The 25,202-nt window shown below is 41.8% G+C and overlaps 1 protein-coding gene across 5 annotated transcripts in view; it reads right to left on the reverse strand.

Moving 5' to 3' along the window:
- The window catches only part of SBNO1 (strawberry notch homolog 1), a 39,915-nt gene that overhangs the window by 13,387 nt on the left and 1,326 nt on the right, over positions 1-25,202 (reverse strand). For 2 of the 5 annotated variants that reach the window (XM_084819309.1, XM_084819308.1), the window contains exons 2-20: positions 19,482-19,609; positions 18,544-18,648; positions 17,189-17,498; positions 16,315-16,359; positions 15,881-15,981; positions 14,412-14,508; positions 13,620-13,780; positions 12,170-12,303; positions 11,986-12,076; positions 10,605-10,766; positions 9,528-9,663; positions 9,324-9,429; positions 7,772-7,925; positions 6,480-6,662; positions 6,231-6,328; positions 3,871-4,022; positions 2,760-2,957; positions 2,370-2,537; positions 2,082-2,251 (exon numbers count right to left, since the gene is read on the reverse strand). In XM_084819309.1, coding sequence (XP_084675435.1) covers positions 2,082-2,251; positions 2,370-2,537; positions 2,760-2,957; positions 3,871-4,022; positions 6,231-6,328; positions 6,480-6,662; positions 7,772-7,925; positions 9,324-9,429; positions 9,528-9,663; positions 10,605-10,766; positions 11,986-12,076; positions 12,170-12,303; positions 13,620-13,780; positions 14,412-14,508; positions 15,881-15,981; positions 16,315-16,359; positions 17,189-17,498; positions 18,544-18,648; positions 19,482-19,607 — 2,697 coding nt within the window. In that variant the 5' untranslated portion in view covers positions 19,608-19,609. Of the gene's footprint in view, positions 1-2,081; positions 2,252-2,369; positions 2,538-2,759; positions 2,958-3,870; positions 4,023-6,230; positions 6,329-6,479; positions 6,663-7,771; positions 7,926-9,323; positions 9,430-9,527; positions 9,664-10,604; positions 10,767-11,985; positions 12,077-12,169; positions 12,304-13,619; positions 13,781-14,411; positions 14,509-15,296; positions 15,382-15,880; positions 15,982-16,314; positions 16,360-17,188; positions 17,499-18,543; positions 18,649-19,481; positions 19,610-25,202 lie in introns of those variants that run through there. The other 3 variants (XM_084819311.1, XM_084819310.1, XM_084819312.1) reach the window with 2 other exon arrangements.

Here is a 25,202-nt window from a genome sequence, read left to right on the forward strand (position 1 = left end):
TGTGTGCACCCAGGTAGGATTTTATTTGTCTCTTTGAATAGCAGGCTCCTATGCCATAACACAGGCTGCTTTTAAGAGTACTCAGTTTTTCCAGTTTGAGAAAAACAGTGGATAGGAAAAATACATTTCTCACCCCAAGATGAAACTTAGCGACTCCAGCTCTGAGATTGGGCTATGGAGCTCCAACAAGGAATTCTCAGCATCCCCAGGGATCAATTGCAAGGCAGTCAGGATAATAGTCATGGGTTTCAGTACAACCTATATGCTGATGACACCCAGCTCTACCTCTCTACCCATCCAATCCCGCATCTCCCAGTGCCTCTGTGATATTTCTGCTTCGATGTCTCATTGTCATCTCAAGCTCAGTATGTCCAGGACTGGACTTTTAATCTTCCCTCATTCATTCTCTATATCCATTGACCATGTCACCATCCACCCAGTTGATCAGACATGTAGCCTTGGTTTTCTGAGTCTCCTCTCCCCTTTGCTCCCCATATTCAGTCTGTCACTTCACTCTTTACAATGTCACAAAAAACCAATCCTTTCTCTTTTCATCAAAAACTTTGGTCCATGCCCGGTCCTCTCTCACCTTGAATACTGCATTGTCCTCCTCTCCAGTATTCCACTAACTTACTTTTGGCCACTTACATCCATCCAGCACTCTGCTGCCAAAGCTACTCGTCTTTCATCACTCTGACCATCCGACATCCCTCCTTAAATCACGATAATGGCTTTTTTCCTGTACACTCCCAGATCCTGAATAAGCTTATCCTTTACCTTCAGAATCCATCTTGGCCTCGTCATCCTGCCCCCTACTTAGCTCTCCACTTTTATAGGCTGATACTTCCTTTCTTGTGATATTCACTCCTCCTTCTCCACTGTCCCAAGCTCCCTTGCTGCCCCTTATGCCTGAAACTATCTCTCCATGCAAGTGCCTCCCTTACTTCAATTCCCTCCTCAAAATCCACTTTTTCCATTAAGCCTTTGGGATATCCTGCTAGACTCAATACCCTACTGTAACTAAGTACATGTAACTGAAGTAATGACATATTCTTCTCCTATTTATTCCTGCCTCCATTACCCTCCCTCTCCTCTGGTGCTGTCTTGTATCCACTGTAGATTATGAGCCCTCTGGGGCAGGAGCTGTCAAAACCTCTTCTTTATAATATATCACGTGCATTGCTGGCATACAAGTAACCATGGGAAAGGGTCTCAATACCTTTTTGACACAGATGCGGCCCAATTAAATTATTTGAACATCACTCCTGCTTCGAGCATGCCTAACTGCTTGAGATTAGGTGTGTTTGGCCTCACGCAACAACTGGGTTTGGATGAGACACTGTGCCTGTGTGTGCCACGCTGCTTAAGTAGCTGCCGCTTTGGGGTTATGCGAGGGTTAACACTCAAGTTCACACAACACGACAGCCCCCAAACCGGGGCTGTGTATTCAAAATGGCAGCCACATGCGCCGCAGCCTCACCATCGGCTAAATAACTCAGAGGGGGCTGTCGTGAGAACAGCCTCACTCATTCCAAGACAACTAGACTGAGAGAGACCCCTATCTGAACTTGGAAGTTAGTTCTGAAGTCTACTTGAAACAAAAGTGCAATGTAACTTGTGAATCTAGGGAGCCCCCTTCATTACACACACATGTAAACTTCATTAGTGAGTAATGCTCAGAGAAACCAAGTTTCTTTTAAGATACCAAGGCAATAGCAGCTTTTCAGTTCAGGTGGAGATTTGTTTCCTTTAGCTCTGAGAGCATATTAACGCAAAGCAACTCTGGTCATAAACTGCTCACAAAGTGGTAAACGTGCCCACCACCTTCCCATGTTCTGGTCAATGAATACAAAGGCACAGGGAAGATTGAGGGCCTAATGCTTGTCATTTTATAAAGTTATGCTTCATTTTATTATCTGATATCATTAATGCTTCAAAGATATTAGGCAACCTATATTTAGTTTGCAGCTATTCTGCCACAATTCCCTCTTGTCCCCCCACCCCACAACAGCTCAAACTACAGACAAGCCTGTTTCTCCACTCCCCACCTGCTGGCATCCCATTTGTGATGAAGCACCTACCTCAGCCACATTCTCAGGACCACCCAGTTCATCTATAAGCTCATCCAGTGTATTAGGAGGAAGATCTTCTGATAGTTTTTCCAGTTTATCAAGCAATTCTTTTTTCATTTGCTGGGCTCTTTCAACAGCATCTTGACTTGTTACATAGCTGGTATTTGTATTACTGTTAGCTGCAGATTACAAAAACAAAAAAGGGGGGGCGCTTAAAAACTTGAAAGTGTTGCTTCCACTGCTGGAAGGAGTATTTCAACTTCAAAACCCAATTCAGAAGTTTCATATTCAACATACTAGATGTATTTGTAGTAGAAGAGGTGACAGCCGTGGAAGAGAGAGAACTGGGCCGTTTTGATCCAAGACCAGATGCTAGTAAGGCACTCTGAATAGAATCTGGGTCTATGCTTTTCTTCTTTTTCTTCTCTTTATTTTTCTTATGCTCTTTTCTAATTAGCCAGGGGTCTGAATACAAAGAAAAATAAAGGAGCAATTAAAAAACCGGCATCCTGAAAAGTGTGAAATCATGTACTGAAGCTGTTTGTTGAAGAGGTAAATATTGTATTCAACAGCTAATGCAATATTCAACCACTAGGAAGGGGTACTATAGTAAACAGAACATGCAGGCAGGTGGAACAATTTAAAAAGAAATTTTAAATTACAAATAAGATACCCATATGGACTCACCATCTTCATCATCCTCGCTAGATTCATCTCTAAATGGGTTGAAGTCATCGTCATCTCCAGAGCTTAAAAACCGGGAGCTCTCATTGTCGCTCTCCTCATTGTCTGAGACATCCGACTCGCTGTAGCTTTCGTCAGAACTGCTCCCTGCCAGCCCTCCAGTTTTACGAGCTTTCTTGGCTTCTCTGGTTATTTCTTCACCTTTTTCATACAAAAGGGAATGAGCAGATGGGATCAGACAGTGGCACTGACCCCATACTCTCTATGGCTTATTAGCAAAGGCTTTGTAGATATTTAAGCACTGGTAACCAATACAACATTTCTACCGAGGAAATACAGTATCCCTTACATTAAGTGGCCTACAAGCAGTCACAGTTCAGGGCTTCTCCAAGTGAAAATTGCAAATGCACTGGGATTAATGAGAAGGAGCTGGGGATGCAGGCGATGGTGGGAGCAGCGAGGTTTTGAGGCTGGTCCATTTGACAGTGCTGCTGGGATTGGTGTCGGATGTGGGAGTGAGGCCACTGAGGTTTCCATGTGTGCTGTGGTGCACTGGAAAACCCATGATTAAGTCTAGAAAGGGGAGCAATTCTATAAAGACTGGGACCCATTACCTGAGGAATTCTAGCAGTTACTTCTCTTTAAAAACTGCACAAAGACAGCTCTATATAGCGCAGGAATCCTACCCAAGCCTTTCCTAAAGAAAACTGAACAGGTGCGGTTTGCGAAAAGATGGCTCACATTAATGTTGCTTTTCACAACCCCGGATGGTTAGGTTCTTTCAGATAGTGGAGCAAGCGACAAGGTAGTAAATACTTCAAGTCAACAGTTGCACAGCAGGGGTAAGGACAAGGTAGCCACCACTGCTCTGACAAAGATAAAAATTGCACTTGAGTATGTGTAAATATCAGTGAGGCTCATGATGTATTTTTTGCAAGACCACCAAATACCAAGATCCTCTGCTCTAAGCTACTGGAGATCAGTGTTACTTGCACACCTGTGAACAGAATTTATTAGCCAATTTCCCCTGACCCTTTCTTAAGCATGTCTTCTGAACTAAAAAAAATATTCAGGCAGAATTGCACCACGACTTCAAAAGCATCTCATCTCTTACCTTTGCGCTTCTTTACTTTGTCCTCCTTGCAAGGACTGTCCCGAGGAGAGTTGTTATTACTTTGAACAGACAAATCTATTCCCAGCAAGCTAAAAAGCTTCTTCCTGTCAGGAGCTGGGAAGTGTTTCTCGATGAGAGACTGAAATACCCCCCTGCAGAATTAGGGAAAAGAAGCGTGTTCAAACTATTGTTTCTCCTTTGAAGAGCCACCCACAAGGCTTCTTCCCCCAGCATCCTTAAACTCTGCCGTCCACGGAACACCTTCCTGAAGAAGGTCTGAGCTGTTTCAGGCACTATTCCATGTAGATACTGTTCAGTCTTGGTTTTGCCTGGAATGCCATGCCAAGGGTGTGCCTCAAGAATTTTACACTTGTAATCAGATGGGGGTTAGCTAGTTTTCAGTCGGGGTGGGGAACATGTGACTCCCCAGTGTTGCTGAACTCCAACTCCCATCAGTTCCCACCAGCATGACCGAGGTCAGGGATGATGGGAATTGTACTCCAACATCCACAGGGCCACAGGTTTCCTGCCCCACCTTTCAAGATGAGCCCGCCCACAGGACTACATCATGGTACAAAAATACAACAGCCCATGATTTGGGAGATGGGCTTTCAGTGATTTACACTATACTGGGTACCACCAATGAATTTCCAGGGTCTGCTACTTGAACCATAAAGCCCAAAACTTTAGGAACCAGATACCTGCGAAACCATTTTCGTCTCTTATGTGGCACCGCAATTTCTATGGAGTCAGACCAGCATCAGATATGCATGGCAACGTCACACACAGAAGGCTGCAGCTCCACTTATGGATCACTGCACCTGCCCCCCGCCCCTCTTCCTAGAGGTTTGCTTCCTACACACAAGCCTGGGTTTCAGGCAATGCAAACTGCTTTTTTAGATCAGAAAATAATTTTCCAATGAGAGATAAGGAAGGTTTTCAAAATAATTGCATTACATTTTGTCCTAGTAATTTCAAGATGGAATATCTAAGCAAAATCAACTTACACACAAGGAATATGTATGCTTGTACTTCAGCAACGAATGAAACTAAAGAGGTCTGTAGCAACTGCCATAGGACATTAGAGCTTCAGACAAAACACTAGTCTAAACTTTTCCTCTGGGAGTAATATCAGTTGTAACATCCTTCCCTGTTGTTCTAATCAAGCAGTTGTTGTTTATTCGGTCAGTCGCTTCCGACTCTTCATGACTTCATGGACCAGCCCACGCCAGAGCTTCCTGTCGGCCGTCGCCACCCCCAGCTCCCCCAAGGTCGAGTCCGTCACCTCCAGAATATCATCCATCCACCTTGCCCTTGGTCGGCCCCTCTTCCTTTTGCCTTCCACTTCCCCTAGCATCAGCATCTTCTCCAGGGTATTCCGTCTTCTCATGATGTGGCCAAAGTACTTCAGTTTTGCCTGTAATATCCTTCCCTCTAGTGAGCAGTCTGGCTTTATTTCCTGGAGTATGGACTGGTCTGAACTTGCAGTCCAAGGCACTCTCAGAATTTTCCTCCAGCACCACAGTTCAAAAGCAGAGGATGTTCTAAACATTTCATACCCTCTGTAGATTTTTAAATTCTGTAAGCCGTGGTGAGTAGAGGGAGCTGGATAGAGAACTTTTAGTGGAAGAACTGGTGCTTGATTACAGATGTTACCATATTAAATGGATACAGAACTGAGAACAGAGCAGAAGCAGGCATGTAACTGCTGTTGGATGTTGTCCCAAAGAGACTCATTATATGGTGTGCTGACAACCCTGGCTGAAAAAAACTGGAACCTGCACTGCACTTGAGCCAAAGGCCAACTTTTCACCCAGGATAAGATACCACTAGAAATCCCTGGGCTTCTGTGCATCAGCTTTGAATGTCAGACACAAACCCAAGAGCAGACTGCACACGCTCACCATTAAACAGCCCATGACATGAAATTAGAAAATGGATGAATAAAAGCAACCCTGCTTTTTTGGAGGGAAGAAGTGTGTGTGTGTGTGTGTGTGTGTGTGTATGTATGTATAATCACAGTTCCCCTGAACGGTTTATAAAGAACCTTGAAACATTTACGGTGCAATCCTATGTATGTTTAGACGGAAAAAAAGTCCTACAACTCCTGGCATTCCCCAGCTGGCAAGAGTTGTAGGACTTTTTCTGTCTAAACATGCATAGGATTGCATCCTTAACTATATCCCTCAGTAGCCCATCCTCTTCCATTTCCAACCTAGTGTGCCCTGCCTTTGTCCAAGTTTGAAGACTGTAAGTTTGTGGGCGGAACCTACATTGGGTTTTATTGTACAATGCTTTGGATTTTTCAAGAGCTTTAGAAACAGTTATCTTCCCCAAAAGTCCTGGAGTAAGAGTCTTACCTTGCTGTGGAAACAAAGTCATTCAGTTCACCACCACCTTCTTCCAAAGCCTCTAAAGTTCTTGCTTCCCCAGTGGACTGCAGCCCAATGACCACACACTGGAAGGAAAAATGGTCACACACACTATTCAGGTACAAAGCTATTCAAAATATACAAGGCATATGTTTCTCTTGCACTAAAGTCACTCCAAGTCTTTGGTCACTACCTTTCCGAGATAGTGAAGCCATGGTTTGCAAGTAGGAAACTTACTTTGCCATTCTTGATCTCTTCTCGTGCCAGCTGCACCACCCTTTTCACTTTGGAGGCTATGCAGAGGTACTTGAAAAATCTCTGGTGGGCAGACCAGAACTGACCCCACATTGACTTCTTCATCCGCTGTTCGGCATCAATGAGGTCGGCTGCTTGCTGGAATTTCTCTCTGGCACTCACCCACTAAAAAGGAACAACGGACAGTTTTTCATCACTTTTCATAGCATCCTTAAGTGAGAAGAACTTGTGCAATGTAACATCACCAGCACAGCAAGATTTTAAAAAGAAATTAAAGCCTCAGATAATCTGTCTTAAGAATTGTTGGTATATCACAGTAGTATTTTAATTTGCTAGTTTTAGAATATACTTTACATATTGATTTGCTTGCTGAACCATGTTCTAAGATTCGCAGTCAATTCACGCAGAGTACTGACCATACACACAGCCTAGAATATACCCAATGCTGAACATTGCAGGACAAGATTGGCACCGGTGGACCGTTTGTCTTTCAGAGAAACATCCGCTGACCTGCTGCCTACTGATCTTCTCACCAAGAAACACCAGGGCTCCCTGTGAACCATTACTCTCCAGTAGGGGTGGGGAATCTATGGCCCTCCAGATGTTTTGGCCTACAACTCCCATCAACCCTAGCCAGCATAGTCAATGGTGAGGGGTGATGGGAAATGTAGGCCAAAACATCTGGAAGGCCACCAGTTGCTCACCCCTGCACAATGCAGTGAGTGTTCGAGCCAATAATTGTAACATTTGTATTTTTATTTTCAGTTTGAAGCTTGCAGTTACGTTAGGATGAACAAGACATGCACCTGAAGTTTTAACAGCTGGGACAAGTAAAGTTAATCCTACAGCCACCCCTTATGGGTTGTACAAACAGGCTGAACTGGCTGCTAAGCGTTCCAATGAGTGGTTTAATAGTAATCGATTGGCATCTGTTTCCAAAAGTGCTTTTAAAGTCTTCACTAATCAAAACAGGGAAACCAGTTTTATAAGGAAATATTCATAATCTCCATATTACAAGCAGGCTAAGAAACTTCAGTCTTGGGTCTCAATCGAGAGAACTTAGTTGTGCTTAAGTCCACCTAAATTAATGGGATAAATTAATCATGACTAACTTGAGTGGTACTGATTTCAATGGAACCTAAACATCTCTATATCTGTCTGGATCAGGAACTGCAACATACAAGTTACAAATGGGAAAATTTTTAGCTTTAAATGCTCAAAAAATCCAGTGCCTAGGCAACCATGTGAACGGCCAAATATTTAAGTATCCTTACCATTTTCACAGATTTGTTATACATTTTCACATAGTGCTGAGAAAGCTGAACTTCATCAATTTTGAAGGTCACACCTGAAAAGCTCAGCTGCCTTGCTATGTACATTCCTCTTAGTTTCATATCCATAGCAACTATTTCCATGGCACCCACACCTCTGAAGACAAAAAAAGGATAAATCAAGGTAATTTTAAACACGGAAATTACTTTCAAATAGAACACATTGTGAAAACCTAACACTGCACGCATGTCTGATGATATGGAACAAATAAGGGACACAACATTTCCAGAAATGTTGAAGCTATGGAGAAGTGTAGCTATTTGGGGGGGAACATACAGAAATGTTGTGACAAAATGGAAATATATGCAATGCATTAGCAAACAGACTTATTTTATCACTTTAACATAAAATACATCATGTTTATCTTAATTGGCATATACAATTTTACTATTTGACACTTATTAAATTTATAGGGCAATCTTATGAATGTTTACTGAAAAATAAGACCCATGTTGTTTAGCGGAGCTTATCCCCAGGTAAGTGCTCATAGGACTTCAGCCTGAGAAGCTTAAGAGCCTCTGTTTTGAACACAAGAGAGAGAGGCTAACTGCTGCACCCTATGCTACTTAAGCACATGTAGGCTGCAAAAGAGAGAAATGGGAAGCAAGGACACTCCATAAGCAATGCTGAAACTACAGAACTCTTTCCATGATGAATGGAAACAGTTCAGGAGTTTCAGCAGAGCTTATGGAGTGGTAATTATTGAAACTGCTTTTTAACTTTAAGAATCGATGCTTCAGCTTGCTTGTTTTCCCTCTTGCCTCTCCATTGCTTTTTCCTGGTCACCTTACTATATTACACTAAAAAGCAATTCTGGTTTGCCTATGATTAGACTGGCCAAATCTCCCCATTTCAAGCTGTTCCCAGAATTTAGCATAATGTCAATTCTGTTTGTAGGCACTGAATGAAGTACTTCTCCCTCCTCCGAATTTAAATTTGTCTTTGTATCCTTCAGCAAATAAAATCCCTTCAAAGACCTGAGCTGTCCCCTTAACAGGGAAATCTGCTAAAACCACATGCAACTGGCTAATGAAGAGTACTTTATATGAAGCTGTCTTATACTGGTTTGGTGTGCACATAACGATAACCCAGAGTATGGTTTGAGTATGAGTTATGATTGAATCGTGGGTTGTCATTACGAGCGAACCCTGCACTATGGTTTAACTATGGGTTGTTAACCACGAATAACCCAGGCAGAGAACCCATGGCTTGTTGCTTGGTTGTGAACTCTGGATTGTCCATGGTTAACAACCCATAGTTAAACTATAGTGCAGGGTTTGCACATAACGATAACCCATGACTCAACAACAACCCATGATTCAACAACAACCCGTACGTACTCTGGGTTGTCTTTACAACAGATCATACCCATGAACCTTTTTACTGAGAATTTAACCAAGGACCTTCTGCATATAAAGCGTGTATTCCATCAATGAACTATGGCCCCTCCTCATATTATGCCACACTGGCTGGCAAGCAGATTCAAGAACTCACCTTCTTTCAACAGCTTGAATGAAGTCACTGAACTCTCTAAACGGAGTCCCTTCACCCCATATCCCAAGGCGGTTCATATATGCCATATTGCGTGGCTCAGATGCACCTGAAAGCAAACTCAGATTTATTTTATTACGCACCTTTCCACCAATTGAAAGCAACAAAAAAGCAACACACATTTAGTAGTTAACAAGTCGCACATACCTGTGGCACTAGCATAAACAACTCTGGCCTTTGGAAGTTTATTCTGCAGTTCCAGAACAGCCAAGCCTGTCTTAGTCGGTTTTGAGGAGCCAACAGGACAAAGATTTTTAGCCTTGTGACATTCGTCAAATATTATCTGAGTATACCGTTAAGAAATCAACATTTCATCCCAGTAGTCTTATTGTCCTAGGTAGCTTTTGCAGACAGCTAGCCAGCGAGACTGCTAGGGCTGTCACCCAATTAAAGAAATCACGCCTCAACCGTAAGCACATTTGTTTAGATGTAAATGTAACCCCCCTATGTTCAATGGAGCCTGCTCTCAGATACTACTCGCAGCCATTATCTATTAATAGTACAAGTTTTAGTCATCAATTACAGTTTGCATATTGATAAAACAGTATTTCTGAAGCAAGAAGCACACTTTGTTTTAAAATGGTGCATGCACAGGTTGCAGCAGGCATAGTCTTAAAAGAGGCATTCCTCCTATTTTGGAGAGAAGTGGGAATGCCTCAAGATGGTGCTTGCCATCAGCACTTTTTATAAGTACTTCTATTACAAACAAATAATTTTTAAAAGAAGTGCCATCCAATTAATTGGGGCAAATTTTTAGTCAATTTTTAAAAAATATATGTATCTAGCCATATTAATTCAATGTTGCAGCCTAAAGATCAACATAGCCTTTTATGAATTAACTGGACTTGCCTATGCTCAGTGCCATTCTTTGCAGTTAACTATAAAACGTTTTGCTACATTTAGGAGGAGCATTACATTTGGCAAGTATCTGCTTCCAAGCTTTTGGCAATCCTGGAATTTAAAATTAGCAACATGCAAATGCTTAAGCTACACAATGAAGTGAGCTTTAGGGCACAATCCTATGCAGGTTTAGACAGGAAGAATTCCTACGACTCCCAGCATTCCCCAGCCAGCCATGCTGGGGAATGCTGGGAGTTGTAGGACTTTTTCCTGTCTAAACCTGCAATAGGATTGTTCTTAGTATCTGCTAATCTTCACAGAACAGTTTTAAAGGGCCTGGGGAAGGTTTGGTTATTGCAACAAGCTGGAACACAGAAAAGATACAACTCCATCAAAGTCATCCCCGCACCAGTGAAGAAGCTGCTTGAGCCTGGTTTTATATTTGCCTCCAGACTGACTTTCTCCAATAAGGGAAGAGTAGGTAGCAAATATGACGCCTTTCTTCACACTCCCATTATGTTTGGAAGAAATTTTTCCATATTTGAACTAAAATATAAAAACAAGATTAGAAGTGTGGAACACCAGCACAGCTAATTAGATCCTTAAGCTTCAATTACAAACTTGTACAACCAACATTCCATTTCCACTAAACTAATTAATGTAGGGTTGCACCAAGATTTACATGCAGGAATATGAATGGCAATATGACGTTAACTTCTATTTCTATTCTATTTAGCTACATGTATACCCTGTCTTTCCATAAAATATACCCAAGGCAAGTGAATAGCAGAACTCTTAACCTTAAATTTCCTAATTGCAGTTTCCAGATTTTGCAGCTTTTATTAGAGGTGAACAAAATTTAAATAACTTGTCTGAATTATGAGCACTGAATTTGTCTGAAACTGGAGGAAAATTGAACCCAGAGCAAAACATGAGTAGTTAATGCTTGCCTCTACATAGCTGGCATTCAGTTTCTCTAGTTTTAAAGCTATTTATGTTTAAATAGCTTTAAAATTAAAGAAACTGAACATCTCTCTGGAGAACATACCTTATCTTGGTGAGTTTGTGCCTGTGCCCTTTTAGGTTTGTTTTGTAGTTCTAAAGCTGAGGGACCCCTAGAAACCTTTCTGAATTGAAATTTATGGTTACAAACACCCTTTAATCTGTAACTGAACAACCCTAGAGAATACCCTTCTAATTCTGTAGAACAAATGCTTAAAACAGCTGAAGGGTCGTGCCTCTGAGAACTAGAAATTTCAATGGGAGAATTCAGGAGCAGATTACTACTCCCCATACTCTTGAGTAATTCTCGTGTGTTTCAACAACTGGGAACTAACACCCTGATCCTGAACAATGGGATGAATATCATGCCTGTAGCAATAGTTTAATACCATGGCAACATCTGGCTAATTTAGGATACTTGTAATGTCCCCTCCACCCTTGCATTTCGTTCAAGATTATTCTTCCTTAAGAATTTATTCTGATGACTTTGGAAGACTGTGTTTTTCCTGCATATAGTATGCTTATTTTAACTACAATAAAAAGTTACAAAATAAGTTAGAATACTGCACTGGCACAGCTATTGTTATATTACACTCTAAGCAAGTGTGTTCTAGCGCAATAGCGTAAGCAGAAAGGCAACAAAACCACGAACAGCAAGTTTCAGCATAACTTCTAAAACACATAGCATTCATTTAACATACATCTCACACAAGCATACCTAATGGTTTTTGTCTCAACTGTACATAGTAAAAAATTTCCACACCTTGTTTAATGAATGGACCAAAATATTTTTGGCACCAATATCTCTCAAATCTCTTTCGGCATCGTATTTCAGATCATTTGAAACACTAAACCTAGAAGAAAGCAAACACAACACAACCATGAAGAGACAGCAAAAAAAAAACCCACCAAGATGTTACATTCATATTTGAGTATTCTGTACTTACCATACTGCCCTTTTTCTACCCAAGAGATAGTTTTCATAGATTATTCCAGCTATGGTTCTTCCTTTTCCTACACCTGCTCCATCACCTATCAAAAAGCCAGCTCTGTCTTTATTGGGTAGGAATGTTTCATGTTGCTGCAGAAAGTTTAAAAAGCAGATTACAGAGGTGGACATTAAAACACTTGCACAGCAGAAACCACCCTTGCACTTCCTGTAGGTTAACCAGAATTTGCTTATTTTCTGAACCAACCTCTCTTCTGTTGCTCCATACAAGTGTAGTTGTCTTTGGTATTTTCAGTGGCATTACCCAGACTCCTTGGCTCAAGAATCCATTTTATTCCAGAAGCAGCAGTACGGAAAGCTGCCAGGAACAACAATAAAGCCCTGGATAGCCACTGCAGGACTACAGGTGCATAGGTGCTTCCTCAATTATTAGATCGAGGGGCGCTGCTCCCGCATAACTGCACAAACTGCCAAACCATCGCTCAGCCAGAGAACCCATGAGGGTGCCTTTAAATCAGCGAATTCAGCGTCTTGACAAGAAATATGTCCCACTCATTAGACAGGCCAACAGGTAAAGACAGCCCTTGGGCGACCCTCATACCACCTTTTTTTTGTATACCAGTAGCTAATCTTCCTCTGTACAGCTGTTACCAAGCTTTAACTCAACCAGATAGCAAGAAACTACCATAAGCATTCTTTTCATTTCCCAGTTATGTCAGAACCATCTTTGGATATATCATCTATTGGTTCTTTCTGCACAATATAGTACTCAAGAGCTGCTTGAGGCTTTCATCCCATTTTTGAATTTGTGACTAACAGCTGGGAGACTTGTAGTCTGCATTCATAGCATTTCCAAATATTTGTGACTAACCAGGAAGTTAAGTCCTGCGAGTTCCCCTTACCCTGAGGCCAGATAAGTATAATGGCTTATGCTATATTTCTTCTCCTTTCCCCCTCCAGATCTATCCATTTCCACCCCCAGAGTCTGCCATTATCACAAGCGTCCCAATCCGTCTCCATTTCCATAGTGCCACCTTCCACTCCTTACTTGGCAAATGCTAACTTCCCCGGTCTCCAAAATTTATCTTTATGCTTAGGCCTATTAGAACTAGTATACTAATTCACTTACTGGGTGGGTAGTATACTAACCAAGCAATTTTACTCTCTCATAACATGTGCACACACATAGGTTAAGAACAAAGTCTGTAAAAAATAACCTCTGCACTATTGGACTTCAATTATCACTTCAGCCAATTTCCCTGCTTTAGAAGTAGCTATTCCCCACTTAGTTGAAGTACAGTGCATACACCTGCTGTGTGCACACCAGACCTCTAGTAAAGGTCCATTTAGTCCTGTGTTCACCATTGCATGTGTACAAAGGGATGTGTGAACAAGGATGCATGGTAACACACCCTACGCTTTTGAGTAAACACTGAACTGCAACATACCTGGGCTGCATATGTGATTGCTTCAAGCTGCAATGCTGACAGCCAGCCATGATCAATACTCTCCTCAGGAATTGAAGACTTATACCAAACTTCAGGAGGGGTAACACTGGAGAGAGAGCTGGTTTCTACCACGGGATCAGGATGACGCAGACCAATTTTTACTGTGTGAAGGAGGTAGGCAGATTATTCTCAGAAACGGTCTAGGCAATATCCTATCACAGGTTACTTCGAAAGCTAATGACAACTCTAAATACAAGACAGTCTACAAGAGCAGCAGGAACTAATAAAAGGGCCAGGGCGTTTCCTAGTTAAGGACACGGACTAGAGTTAGTTACCTCTCAGCATGACTCATCACTTCTGTACAGCCACGTGTGTAAGCTTTAGAAGGGATGGCAGAACTCAAGCCAGCCCCCCTGAATTCTGCCAATGCTCCTCATGGAGTCTCCTGGGCCCATTCCCAGGCCTTCCTGTGGCTCTTGAAGCCTCAGGAAATCCTGAAGTGGGGTTGGTGAGAAGTCCTGTTGTGTGAGTGGACCTCCAATTTGTAACTTTGGATGCTGGCCAGCTTTTTCTTTTTTTTAATTACATCATTCTAACGCGCGCACACACACAAAACACTAGGGCTAACAAATATCTAGAGATTTGTGCTTGAGACACACACTTTGAATAAGAGGGACAAACACCCCACAACCATTATCTATTATCAAGGAAAAGGTTATTCTGGCTTTACAGATTCCACAATTTAAACCTGATTACATAATTTGAAACTGCTGTAGAATATATTAAACATACATTTTATAGGCATGTATTCTGCATATGTTTCTGCATGACCCATTTCTTCTTCATCTTCTTCTTCGGGTTCTTCTTCTTCTTTTGCTACTGGCACTTTCTGCAGCAAAGATTATATTGCATAAAATAGAAGCGGCAAAGCTTTAGACTGACCAAACAGATGGAGCACGGGACACCATAGACTAGTGTTCCGTTTTCAAAGTATTATGTGTGCATCAGAAAACGCAGTTATATTAGTTACATTTTTATCCCAGATTTGTCCTTTGATTGCTGCCATCTCAAAAAGGCTTTAGAGTGGTATATGGCCTCTCTTGTAACAGGTACACAATTCTATTCCTACCTACAAAGATTCATAAATAGAATTCTGCAGAATTGTTAAGGGGCACTAGTTGTTCTAATTTTCTCTAATTAAAAATGTATTTGTAGTGGGCTTTCATGTATTTCTGAGTTTCCTTCCCCCCTCATTGTATGGAATCAAATACTTGTTTTTGGAATTTGAAAGTCTACGGACCACTAATAAACTTGAAACTGATACATTGAAAAATTCTATTCAAGGCAATGCAAAAAGTGTACTGTGGTATCATGAGAGCTCATTCACTGATGTAAAACTACTTGACACTCCAGTTAGAGAACACACCAGCTATTATTAATAAATTGCTATTCCACCTTTAGATCCAAACAGAGTCTCCAAAGTAATTTACAACAAACAATTCCGATATATGAAAAACAAAACATTAAGAACAAAGCATCAAGTCAGCACTGCAGCAAAAGTGATGGAAAAAACCCAGGGCTTAAATAGACAATTTTTCAAATATGGACCAAAAGCCACCAAAGGCCTGGGGAAACAAGTGTTTCTAGCTAGCGCCTAAACTTTAGCAGTGTAGGTACCTGGTGAATATAGCTGGGGAGGGAGTTCCAAAGTCTGGGTGCCACAACAGAAAAGCCTTGACTCCAGTGACCAACCATCTCATTTCTGAATGCGGGGAGAAAAGCCTCAGTAGTTCTAAGAACGTAAGAGCTGTGCTGAATCAGACCAAAAGCCCATCTAGTCCAGCAGTCTGTTTCCACAGTGGCAAGCCAGATACCAAAAGGAAGCCCACAATCAGGAGACAAGCAGAACAGCACTCTCCTGCTCATGTTCCCCACTAATTTGTACTGAGATACTGCCTCTGATGCTGGAGGTAATATATAGCCATCAGGACTAGCAGCCATTAATAACCTTATCCTCCATCATTTTGTCTAATCCCCCTTTGAAGTCATCCAAGTCGATGGCCATCACTACATCTTGTGGTAGCAAATTCCACAGTTTATGCACTCTTAACGAGTGGAGAGGTTCAATTCAGGAGCAGGCAGTTCTTCATATACCCCTAAGTTTGCCTTTCGGGGAATTCAGATTTTTGGGAGCAGCATTCAGTTACACAACAATATAAATATAACAATATAAATCCCATTGCCTAAGAAGTTGCACCTACCACTGTAGGAGAAAAGCTCATCATTTTTTGATCATTTCTCCATATTGTTGCTACTTCTTTAGTAGATGCCTCCTTTTTTACAGCACCATTGCTTAGATCGGCTGCAAAGAAAACATTCCAAGTTAAAACTTAACAAACAAAAATTCCCAGGGTATAACCAAATCTTTTTTGCATTGGGGTGGTTGAAAGCTACGCTGTACATACAACAAGACTCCAAGGCATGTGAGTTTTTAACCAATCCTAAACAAATGAATGTCAGTATGCTCGACATGTTCCATCATAATTCCAGGAAACAGGTTGCTAGACATCAGACCAAGCTTATAACTGCAGAAGTCACCCTTCACCAGAGTTACATACAGATCACCTTAAATTGGTCACGTGTGAGTTAAGGGGAGGAAGCCTACTTGCAGTTTTAGCAGTGCAAGTGACCTTACCTGGTTTGGTGGTGTTTACCACCTTTGGAGACACTACAATTATTTCTGAAAAAAAGTCAACAATTTTGGGTTTCATTATTAAAATTCTTTAGATGAACACAAGATCTAGCAGTCTCCCTCCTTCTCTACCCAGGTTCATAATATGGTGATGTACACCATATTACTGGTGATGGTACTCAATTTTAATTATAATTCCAGGATGTGGCTGTTGGGATTTCCAATTTGAGGCCCTCTCATAGCATGCTGGCCTCAATGTACTTCCAAAAAACAAGTTTCACCAAGCGTTGGTGGGTCACTGTACAAGGCTTAAATGCTACACAAATTTCACAGGAACTATTAAAAACAGATAATGCTGTAGATGCTTTTTAACAAACAAACTCACTTTGCTGTTAACACCTGAGAAAAGCCCATTCATCGATAAAAATCTCCCCCAAATTTATCTTTATCCAGGTTAGCTATGTTTTTTATTCCAGTTTTCATTTAAAGAAAATCATGCAAAGGAAGGATGTTCTGGATAAAGTATCCATTTGGAAAAAGAGACTCAGATTTGGGTTTCATGGCAATGAAACGTCATGCCAGCAATCCCCCTACAACTTTACATGCTACAAGAGTCACCTCACATCAGTTAGAAGAATTAATTAATGAAACTGACCTGTCAAGTTCATATTTCTATGCCATTCTCATTTGAAGATGTTTTTAAATCAAAGAATAATTAAGATCATGTCCTTTGTGTGGTCACAAGGCTTGCACATCCAATGTGTAACATAAAGACACATGAACATGCAGCATATAATGAGCATACTAGGTTGCTCTGTACACACCCTGAAGGACATCCCCACCACACACAATCCAGTCGGCCTCCTACGTCACTTACTTGCGGCTGTAGCAACAGGCTGAGCAATGTTAGGGGGCGGCTTCAACTTCATCAGTTCATTAAGACTGTTGTTTTTGAGAAGATCTTTCAGCTGGATCTGGTCCTTGGAGGTTGTGGTAGTCAGGGTGTTCCGTGCCACTGGCACTGTCGCCGATGGCCGGGTAGTGGTGCTGGTTTGTATAATTTTTGCTACAGTGATAGTCTGCCTGGTAGTGGTGACAGGAGTTGTTTTTGTCATTACTATGGTAGTCCCCAGAGTAGGGAGCTGGTTTATTTGATTCAACACAAAAGTTGTAGTTGATGGCGGTTGCTATATAAACAGAAAGAACACTTACTTTTAAGATGAATATCACAAACCCAGTATTAGTATACAATAGTAATTTGTTAGCATTAGGTGCTTTGTTAGTTCTATACCGCCAGTTAAATGGCTTCAGAAACTTCTCTATCATCCTCCTGCTTCAATAAACTTTTCCTTTGGTGAACAAGAAATATAAGAACTTTTTTTTTTTTAATTGTGGAAAAGGGAAGCTCTACTCTACTAAGAATGCATCAGCCAAGAAAATGTTGAGATATCTGCTACGACGTAGCACCTACACATATGCCCATAATTTTTATCACCTCCATTTACGGGATGCTTGCTTTGTTTCTATTGAGCTTCAGGAACATAGGAAACTGCCACATACCAGTCAGCCCACTGGTCCGTTCAGCTCAGTGTTGTCAGCACTGACTGCCAACAGCTTTCCAGGATTTCAGGCAGGGGTTTTTCCGCCAAACCTTTTACATTTAAAGCATGTGCTCTACCACTGAGCTACGGCCCCTCCCAAGCTGTCTTTTAATAATGGGTGACATCCAGTATTTACATTCTGTGAATAGAAGGACCTGCCATTCCTGGAGTGATAGTTGTGGTTACAGAAGGGATCCTTTCATGAGTGCAACTTCCCTCTGTTGCCACAAACTTTTTCATTCATGGAACAAACACACTGCATGCCTTCCATTTTTTTTATTGCATTGTACAGCTTGTTTTAATGCTGCAGGAAGTTTGGGATACTTTTAGTGGAAAAGCAGTTAAGAAGCTTGATAAATCATCATCTCAGGTAAAACTGTCCCTCCAAAGTATATCTGGCCTCAGAGATACCACACATATGAATCAGCATGCCATGCAAGGCAGTGAACACTGAATTCTGTCTTGTAATTTCGCCACTTGCCCATGGAGATAAAATTCTTTCTGAATAGCACACTAGACTACTCAAGCCATCCTGCAACACACAGGGCATATGTAGACAAAATCTGTGTGTATTCAGATTTTTTTTAAGTTCCCCACAGAGGACAAACTCAAATACTTATACTTTGCTTACCCTGATGTTTAATACAGTTGGAGAAGACACAGTCTGTGGTTCTGCTTTAACAGGAACTGATGCTTCACTCTCCATGCCCAGTTCTAATGCACTAAGTGGTCCTGACTAAAGAGAAAGTGACAAAAAGTTATGTCAATATATCTTGGAAACAACACAAATTTGCTTGCTATGCCTTTTAACCTTAGATGTATCCTAAATATACCATGTGCACATATGCACAGAACAGCTGAGATACTCTTTCACTTAAATATGCTTCAAGCCAATGAAAAACTCACATTGACAGCTATCTCTGTGGCTATATGTGGCGTCTGGATGATAGCACACATGCATTTATATGTGCTATACAGATTGTTGGATTGCAGGTTGTCACCATCAATCGAAATATGATAGACTGAGTCACTGATTTGATATTGTTATAGTATGATTCTATACACATTTACTCAGAAGTCAGTCTTACTCTTAGATAAGTGAGGATAGGACTGCAGTGCTAGATGCTTATATTTTGTAACTGACAGAAATAGTAGCACAGGCAGCAATGCAAAGTGTTACATTCTTACAGGAGAAAGTTGCCAAGGAGATTAATTTGCTATGAAGTTAATCTATCATGTTTTAAACGTACGGGCAGCACACAGCCTGAAAAATTATCTCTAGCCTCAACCCCACTGTACCTTATTGCTTTGGAAGTGGGACACGTTTGATGTATGGCAGGAGAGGACGTTCACAGCCATATCAAAGTTAGTCCCAGTCTTACAGGGACCATGTGGTTCAGGGGCCAAGCTGTCACACTTAGCATTTTTTAAATAAGCAGCAATTAAAATATTCAGCTTTTCATTTTCTACTCAATCACCTAACAGTAGGAGCAACATATCTGAAAGGAAAATAAAGTCAACTCAATGTTACGACACAGTAATTAATTTAAAAGTGTATAAACTTCCAACCTGCTGAACACCTGGAGTTGTGGTTGCAAGACCCATATCTGTCGAATCAATATCAAACAGGTCATTTGGGCTGATCCCACTCTCACTCAAAGCAGCAAGCAACAGATCTTGTCCTGGTTCCACCATCTCTGAAATAAAGCAAATTACAATCAGGCCATTTAAATTGTAGCAATTCCTTATACTGGAAGAACTCCGAAGGCAATACTTGCCCTAGTTGCTTCTTTCCACAAGTGGCATTGTCAGGTACAGCTATAAGATTACTTGACAGCTCCCATAACCGATATCTGTAATGTTTGTGTGCTTCTGATAAGTTTCTTTTCTAAGCCATTATGTGAAAAGCTGTAGCTTCTGCTTAGGCAAGGGCAACCTTTTTGGCAAGCAAACCAAAAGGCCAAGAATTAGACAATGCCACTCCAGAATCATGGAATCAAAGCTAGAAGGGGCCATTTCGGCATCGAGTCCAACCCCGTGCTCAGTGCAGGAACTCAGTCTAAAGCATCCCTGACAGATGGCTATCCAGTCTCTGCTTGAGTACCTCCAGTGACGGAGAGCCTACAACCTCCCTAGGCAGTTGATTCCATTGTCTGATGGCTCTGACCATTAGGAGGTTGCTTCTGATGTTCAGCTGAAATCTGCCTTCCTGTAACTCAAGCCTGTTCTTTTGTGTCCTAAAATCTTGAATGATAGAGAACCCCAATACGCACTACCGCATACACTCAGTCCCGTGCAAGCGATGGTTTTGCCACTAGTCGTCTGAGCAGAAGGAGCAGGAGCGGCAGCCTGACTGTGCCCTAGCTAGGCTAGCACAGGCCCTCTTGCTCATAGCCAGGAGTGTCAAACTCATGTTGCCAGTGCCACTGGTGGCATCCATGCCTCAAGGTTAGGCTGGCCACACATCCCTAGCCAGTTACTAAAATGTCCGCAGATTTCTCTAGTTTCATCCCCAATCATTTTATTTCATTTTACTTCTGCTTTAGCTCTTTGACATGGACATTAGCATACTGGTCTACTTCTCTGTAAAGCCCATCCAGCATGTGCAGATCTACCTAGCCTTGCAGGCAATCGCTGCCAGCCAGACACTATATGGTTGCTATAGGCTGACCACGTTCAACACTGTAGCTAAGTGATACTGGGGACCCAGTTTCATTTTCATTTAGTGCAACTGTTTGCATGAGATTCGTCTCTTCACAGCAGCCACGTGATGAGGCAGGTGGGTAACTCCCTTAGGCCTATTAGTTTCCAGTAATGAGAAGACAGTATCACAGAGTGAGCTACCAAAAAGCAATACATTTACTGTTATTTAAAATTAATCTCCTTTGAGTTTTGAAGGAAACTTCAAACTTCCTCTACAGAAAGCAGAGGAAGGAACTAGAAGATCGGCTATCCTTGACTTGATCCTAACCAACAGAGATGACTTAGTGGATAAAGTAGCAGTTACAGGAACTCTGGGGGAAAGCGACCATGTTGTACTTGAGTTCTTGGTTCTAAGGGAAGCAAAAGCCGAGTGTAGTCAAACGCGTACCCTGGATTTTAGGAAAGCTGATTTTCATAAACTCAGAACAATGATCAGTAAGGTCCCATGGCAAGCGACGCTAACAAGAAAAGGAGTCCAAGATGGATGGGAGCTTTTAAAAAAGGAAATTCTCAAGGCACAATTACAAACAATTCCAACAAGAAGAAAAGGTGGAAGACAACAGAAGAAGCCAATGTGGCTTCACAATAAGCTTAGGGATGACCTGAAAACAAAAAAGAGCACATATAGGAAGTGGAAAGAAGGCCAAGTAACAAAGGAAGAGTACAGGCAGGTAGCACAGAGTTGCAGGGATGGTGTCAGGAAAGCTAAAGCTGAGAACGAACCGAGGTTAGTGAGGGATGCTAATAGCAACAAAAAGGCTTTCTTCAGCTACGTGCATAGTAAAAGGCAGAGGAAAGAAATGGTTGTTCAGCTATTAAATAAGGGTGGCAAAACAATAACAGATGACAAAGAAAAGGCAGAGGTGCTCAATTCCTACTTTGGCTCAGTCTTCTCCCAAAAGAGGGTCTATGACCCCCCTGGCAAAGGCGAAGTACAGGCTGAAGGGGCAGGATTGCAGCTTGAGATCGACAGGCATATGGTCAAGGAACACCTAATTACTTTGAATGAGTTCAAATCTCCAGGGCCAGATGAACTGCATCCTAGAGTAATAAAGGAACTGGCAGAAGAACTCTCAGAACCACTCTCTATTCTCTTTGAGAAATCATGGAGGACGGGGGCCTTCTCAAACTGGGGAGAGGTAACGAGTGGGGTACCGCAGGGCTCAGTCCTAGGCCCAGTGCTCTACAACATTTTTATTAATGACTTGGAGGAGGAGGTGCAGGGAATGCTGATCAAATTTGTAGATGACACAAAATTGGGCAGTATAGCTAATACTTTGGAAGACAGAAACAAAATTCAAAGTGATCTGGATAGACTGGAGCACTGGGCAGAAAACAGAATGACATTTAATAGGGATAAATGCCAAGTTCTGCACCTAGGAAAAAGAAACCAAATGCACAGTTACAAGATGGGGGATACATGGCTCAACAACACTACAAGTGAGAAGGATCTTGGAATTGTTGTCGATCACAAGCTGAATATGAGCCAACAACGTGATGTGGCTGCAAAAAAGGCAAATGCTATTTTGGGCTGCATTCATAGAAGCATAGCTTCCAAATCCCGGGAAGTAGTAGTTCCCCTCTACTCAGCACTGGTTAGGCCTCATCTGGAGTACTGTGTCCAGTTCTGGGCACCACACTTGAAGAAGGATGCAGACAAGCTGGAGAGGGTTCAGAGGAGGGCCACAAAGATGATCAGGGGACTGGAAACAAAGCCCTATGAAGAGAGAATGAAAGAACTGGGCATGTTTAGCCTTGAGAAGAGAAGACTGAGGGGAGATATGATAGCGCTCTTCAAGGACTTGAAAGGTTGTCACAGAGAGGAAGGTCAGGATCTCTTCTTGATCATCCCAGAGTGCAGGACACGGAATAATGGGCTCAAGTTATAGGAAGCCAGATTCCGGCTGAACATCGGGAAAAACTTCCTGACCGTTAGAGCAATACGACAATGGAACCAATTACCTGGGGAGGTGGTGGGCTCTCCCACACTGGAGGCGTTCAAGACAAGGCTGGATAGCCATCTGTCAGGGATGCTCTGACTTGGATTCCTGCATTGAGCAGCGGTTTGGACTTGATGGCCTTGTAGGCCCTTTCCAACCCTACTATTCTATGATTCTAAGATTCTAAGGAACTTAATTGGCTCCCCAAGGTGCACGTAACCTAGGAGGCCAGCCCAAGAATTCAGCAAACTTGAAAACAAAGTTGAAGCAAGATTTATTTTGAGGATTTAAACCCTGTCTTTCACTTGACTTATTCTTAAAATGGCTTACAACAGGTTGTAAAAAACAAAACAAAAACAGAACACCCAACACTTACACAAACAATCCAGAAGGCATTAGTCTTCTAGCAAATGGGTGGACCCATATTCCATGTATGCAAGTGTGCAGAACCATTGCATTATACACTTTAGTAACATATGGGTTCTATTTATTATTTGAAGTACTTTTAACCTATATTTTCTTCCAAAATGGCATTCAAAGCAGTATACAGCCCAGCAGACATGCAACTCAATGCTCTAGCTTGCTAACCTACAGACCAAGTGAAAGACAACACTTTCTCAGAGGTACCAAGAGAATTCAACATCTCTGACTGTTACAACCCACAAGACCACTTTACATTAGCTGTACCAGCAACAGTTCTTAACACCTGGATCTAGCAAAAAAGCATTCGAGTCATTACGCCAGGCCTTGTAACCTTTATTTATTTATTTCATTTCTATACCGCCCAATAGCCGAAGCTCTCTTTTGGATAAAGAACCCCACTGACAACAGAACACAACTAAGGAAATGTGCACATGTAATCAGCCTCCAGTTCCTTCTTCACAGAAGGACACAAGAAGCAAACTATTCCTTGAAAGTTAACCCAGAAGTGTTAGAGAGAAAAACGTCTATTGCGGTTATGGATTTAAGGATTTACCAAAGTTGAATTTGATCAAAATTTGCACAATAGTGACTGTTTTGATACGTAACTCGCATTGCTGTTACTAGTACAGCAAAGTACAGGTTAAGTATAAACCACACTCCATATTAAATAAAATCTAAGAATCCCTATGAATATTACACTAATCAAGCTTAACAGGACTATGTTGAATTCAATGGCTTTGTAGAAGCACCACTTATTTCAATATTTTGGCTTATAAAACATAACTAAACCAATTTTCAGAAGAGAGATTGAAGTAGGTTGTTTAACATTATGTACAGATACAGCAACACAAAGCTCTGCCTACAAAACATACAACTATTATTCCCTAGCAACTTCTGTGTAAAGACCCAATTGATTAAGTTGATGGAGTTAAACAGACCAAGTCCAATTTGCAAATTCAGCAACTGTATCTCCCAACCAATCCCAGCCGATTCTACAGATCCCTGAAAGGCTTCACTGATGCACACTGGAATGTAGCAAAAAAGTTCCTAGAAGGGTCATCAGATTTTACCCTTCTATGTAACCCACGTGTGCAAGACATAAACTTCCGGGTTGGGTTAGAAGTGACTGCATGATTGCTTTACACACACAATGCTTGCTCGACTGATCAGCTATAAAAATCCCCTTAAAAGCAGCAAGCAAGAGACTAACAAAGCATATGAGGACCAAACAAAGCTTTTGTACAAACCTTTTACATAGGAGACCTAAGCCTGCTTGCCAAAGAGATAAGGAAAGAAAGCTGGAAACATTAAGGAACAAAAAGATTTCTGCTTAGTCAGCCAGGAGGAACAAGCTGCAGCTCCCCCTGTAAAAGGCAGTCTATTCTCTTCAGTGCTTACCCACCCAATGAGACAACTCCAGGCATCCTTTGACAAAGGACTAACAGCTAAAGCTAGCAAGGTATTTCACATATAGAACAAGCATTATTGCCAGCTCATTAAAGAAGTTCCATCCACAAGCATGGTATAACCACTAGCAAACTACAATGAAGTCTCCTCTGATCTCTCATGGCTTTGGCACTGTGTGTGCGTGTCTCAGTGTATGTACAGAGCAGAACACTCCATTCTGACAGCCAGTGTAGTGTAGTGGTGAGAGTGACGGACTGGGAGCCGGGAGATCCGGGTTCTAGTCCCCACTTGGCCATGGAAGCTCACTGGGTGACTTTGGGCCAGTCACAGACTCTCAGCCCAACCTACCTCACAGGGTTGTTGTTGTGAGGATACAATGGTGAGGAGGAGGAGAATGTAAGCCGCCTTGAGTTCCTTGCGAGAGGGAGAAAGGCGGGGTATAAATGCAATAAATAAATAAATAAATAAATAAATCTGAGCCCAGAAATTTAAGGTGCCAAGCTCTGCAGCAAAGGTGATGACTGAGAACCTTCGTCTTTTATCTCTCTCCCCTTATTGCCTCCACCACTGTTGTAATTTAGATAATAAGCTTTGTGGGGCAGGGGCTGTTTTTGAGCCTCCACCTTCTGGATATTCCAGCAGTAGACAATGTAGGGCTCTGACATAAACCACAAATGCTGCGAGGTCTGTAAGTGGGAAATCTGTATCCTAACAGGAAATTTGAGGGATGGGGAGAGAAGCAATATCTCAACCCCTTCCATAAGCAGTGGATAAGCCAACTGGAAATCCTAAAGATTGGCAGTGGGGGAGAGAGAAG

Source organism: Heloderma suspectum, chromosome 13 (assembly GCF_057233095.1).
Source record: "Heloderma suspectum isolate Gila_16-S chromosome 13, 16-S_ref, whole genome shotgun sequence".
NCBI classification, from domain to species: Eukaryota; Metazoa; Chordata; class Lepidosauria; order Squamata; family Helodermatidae; genus Heloderma; species Heloderma suspectum.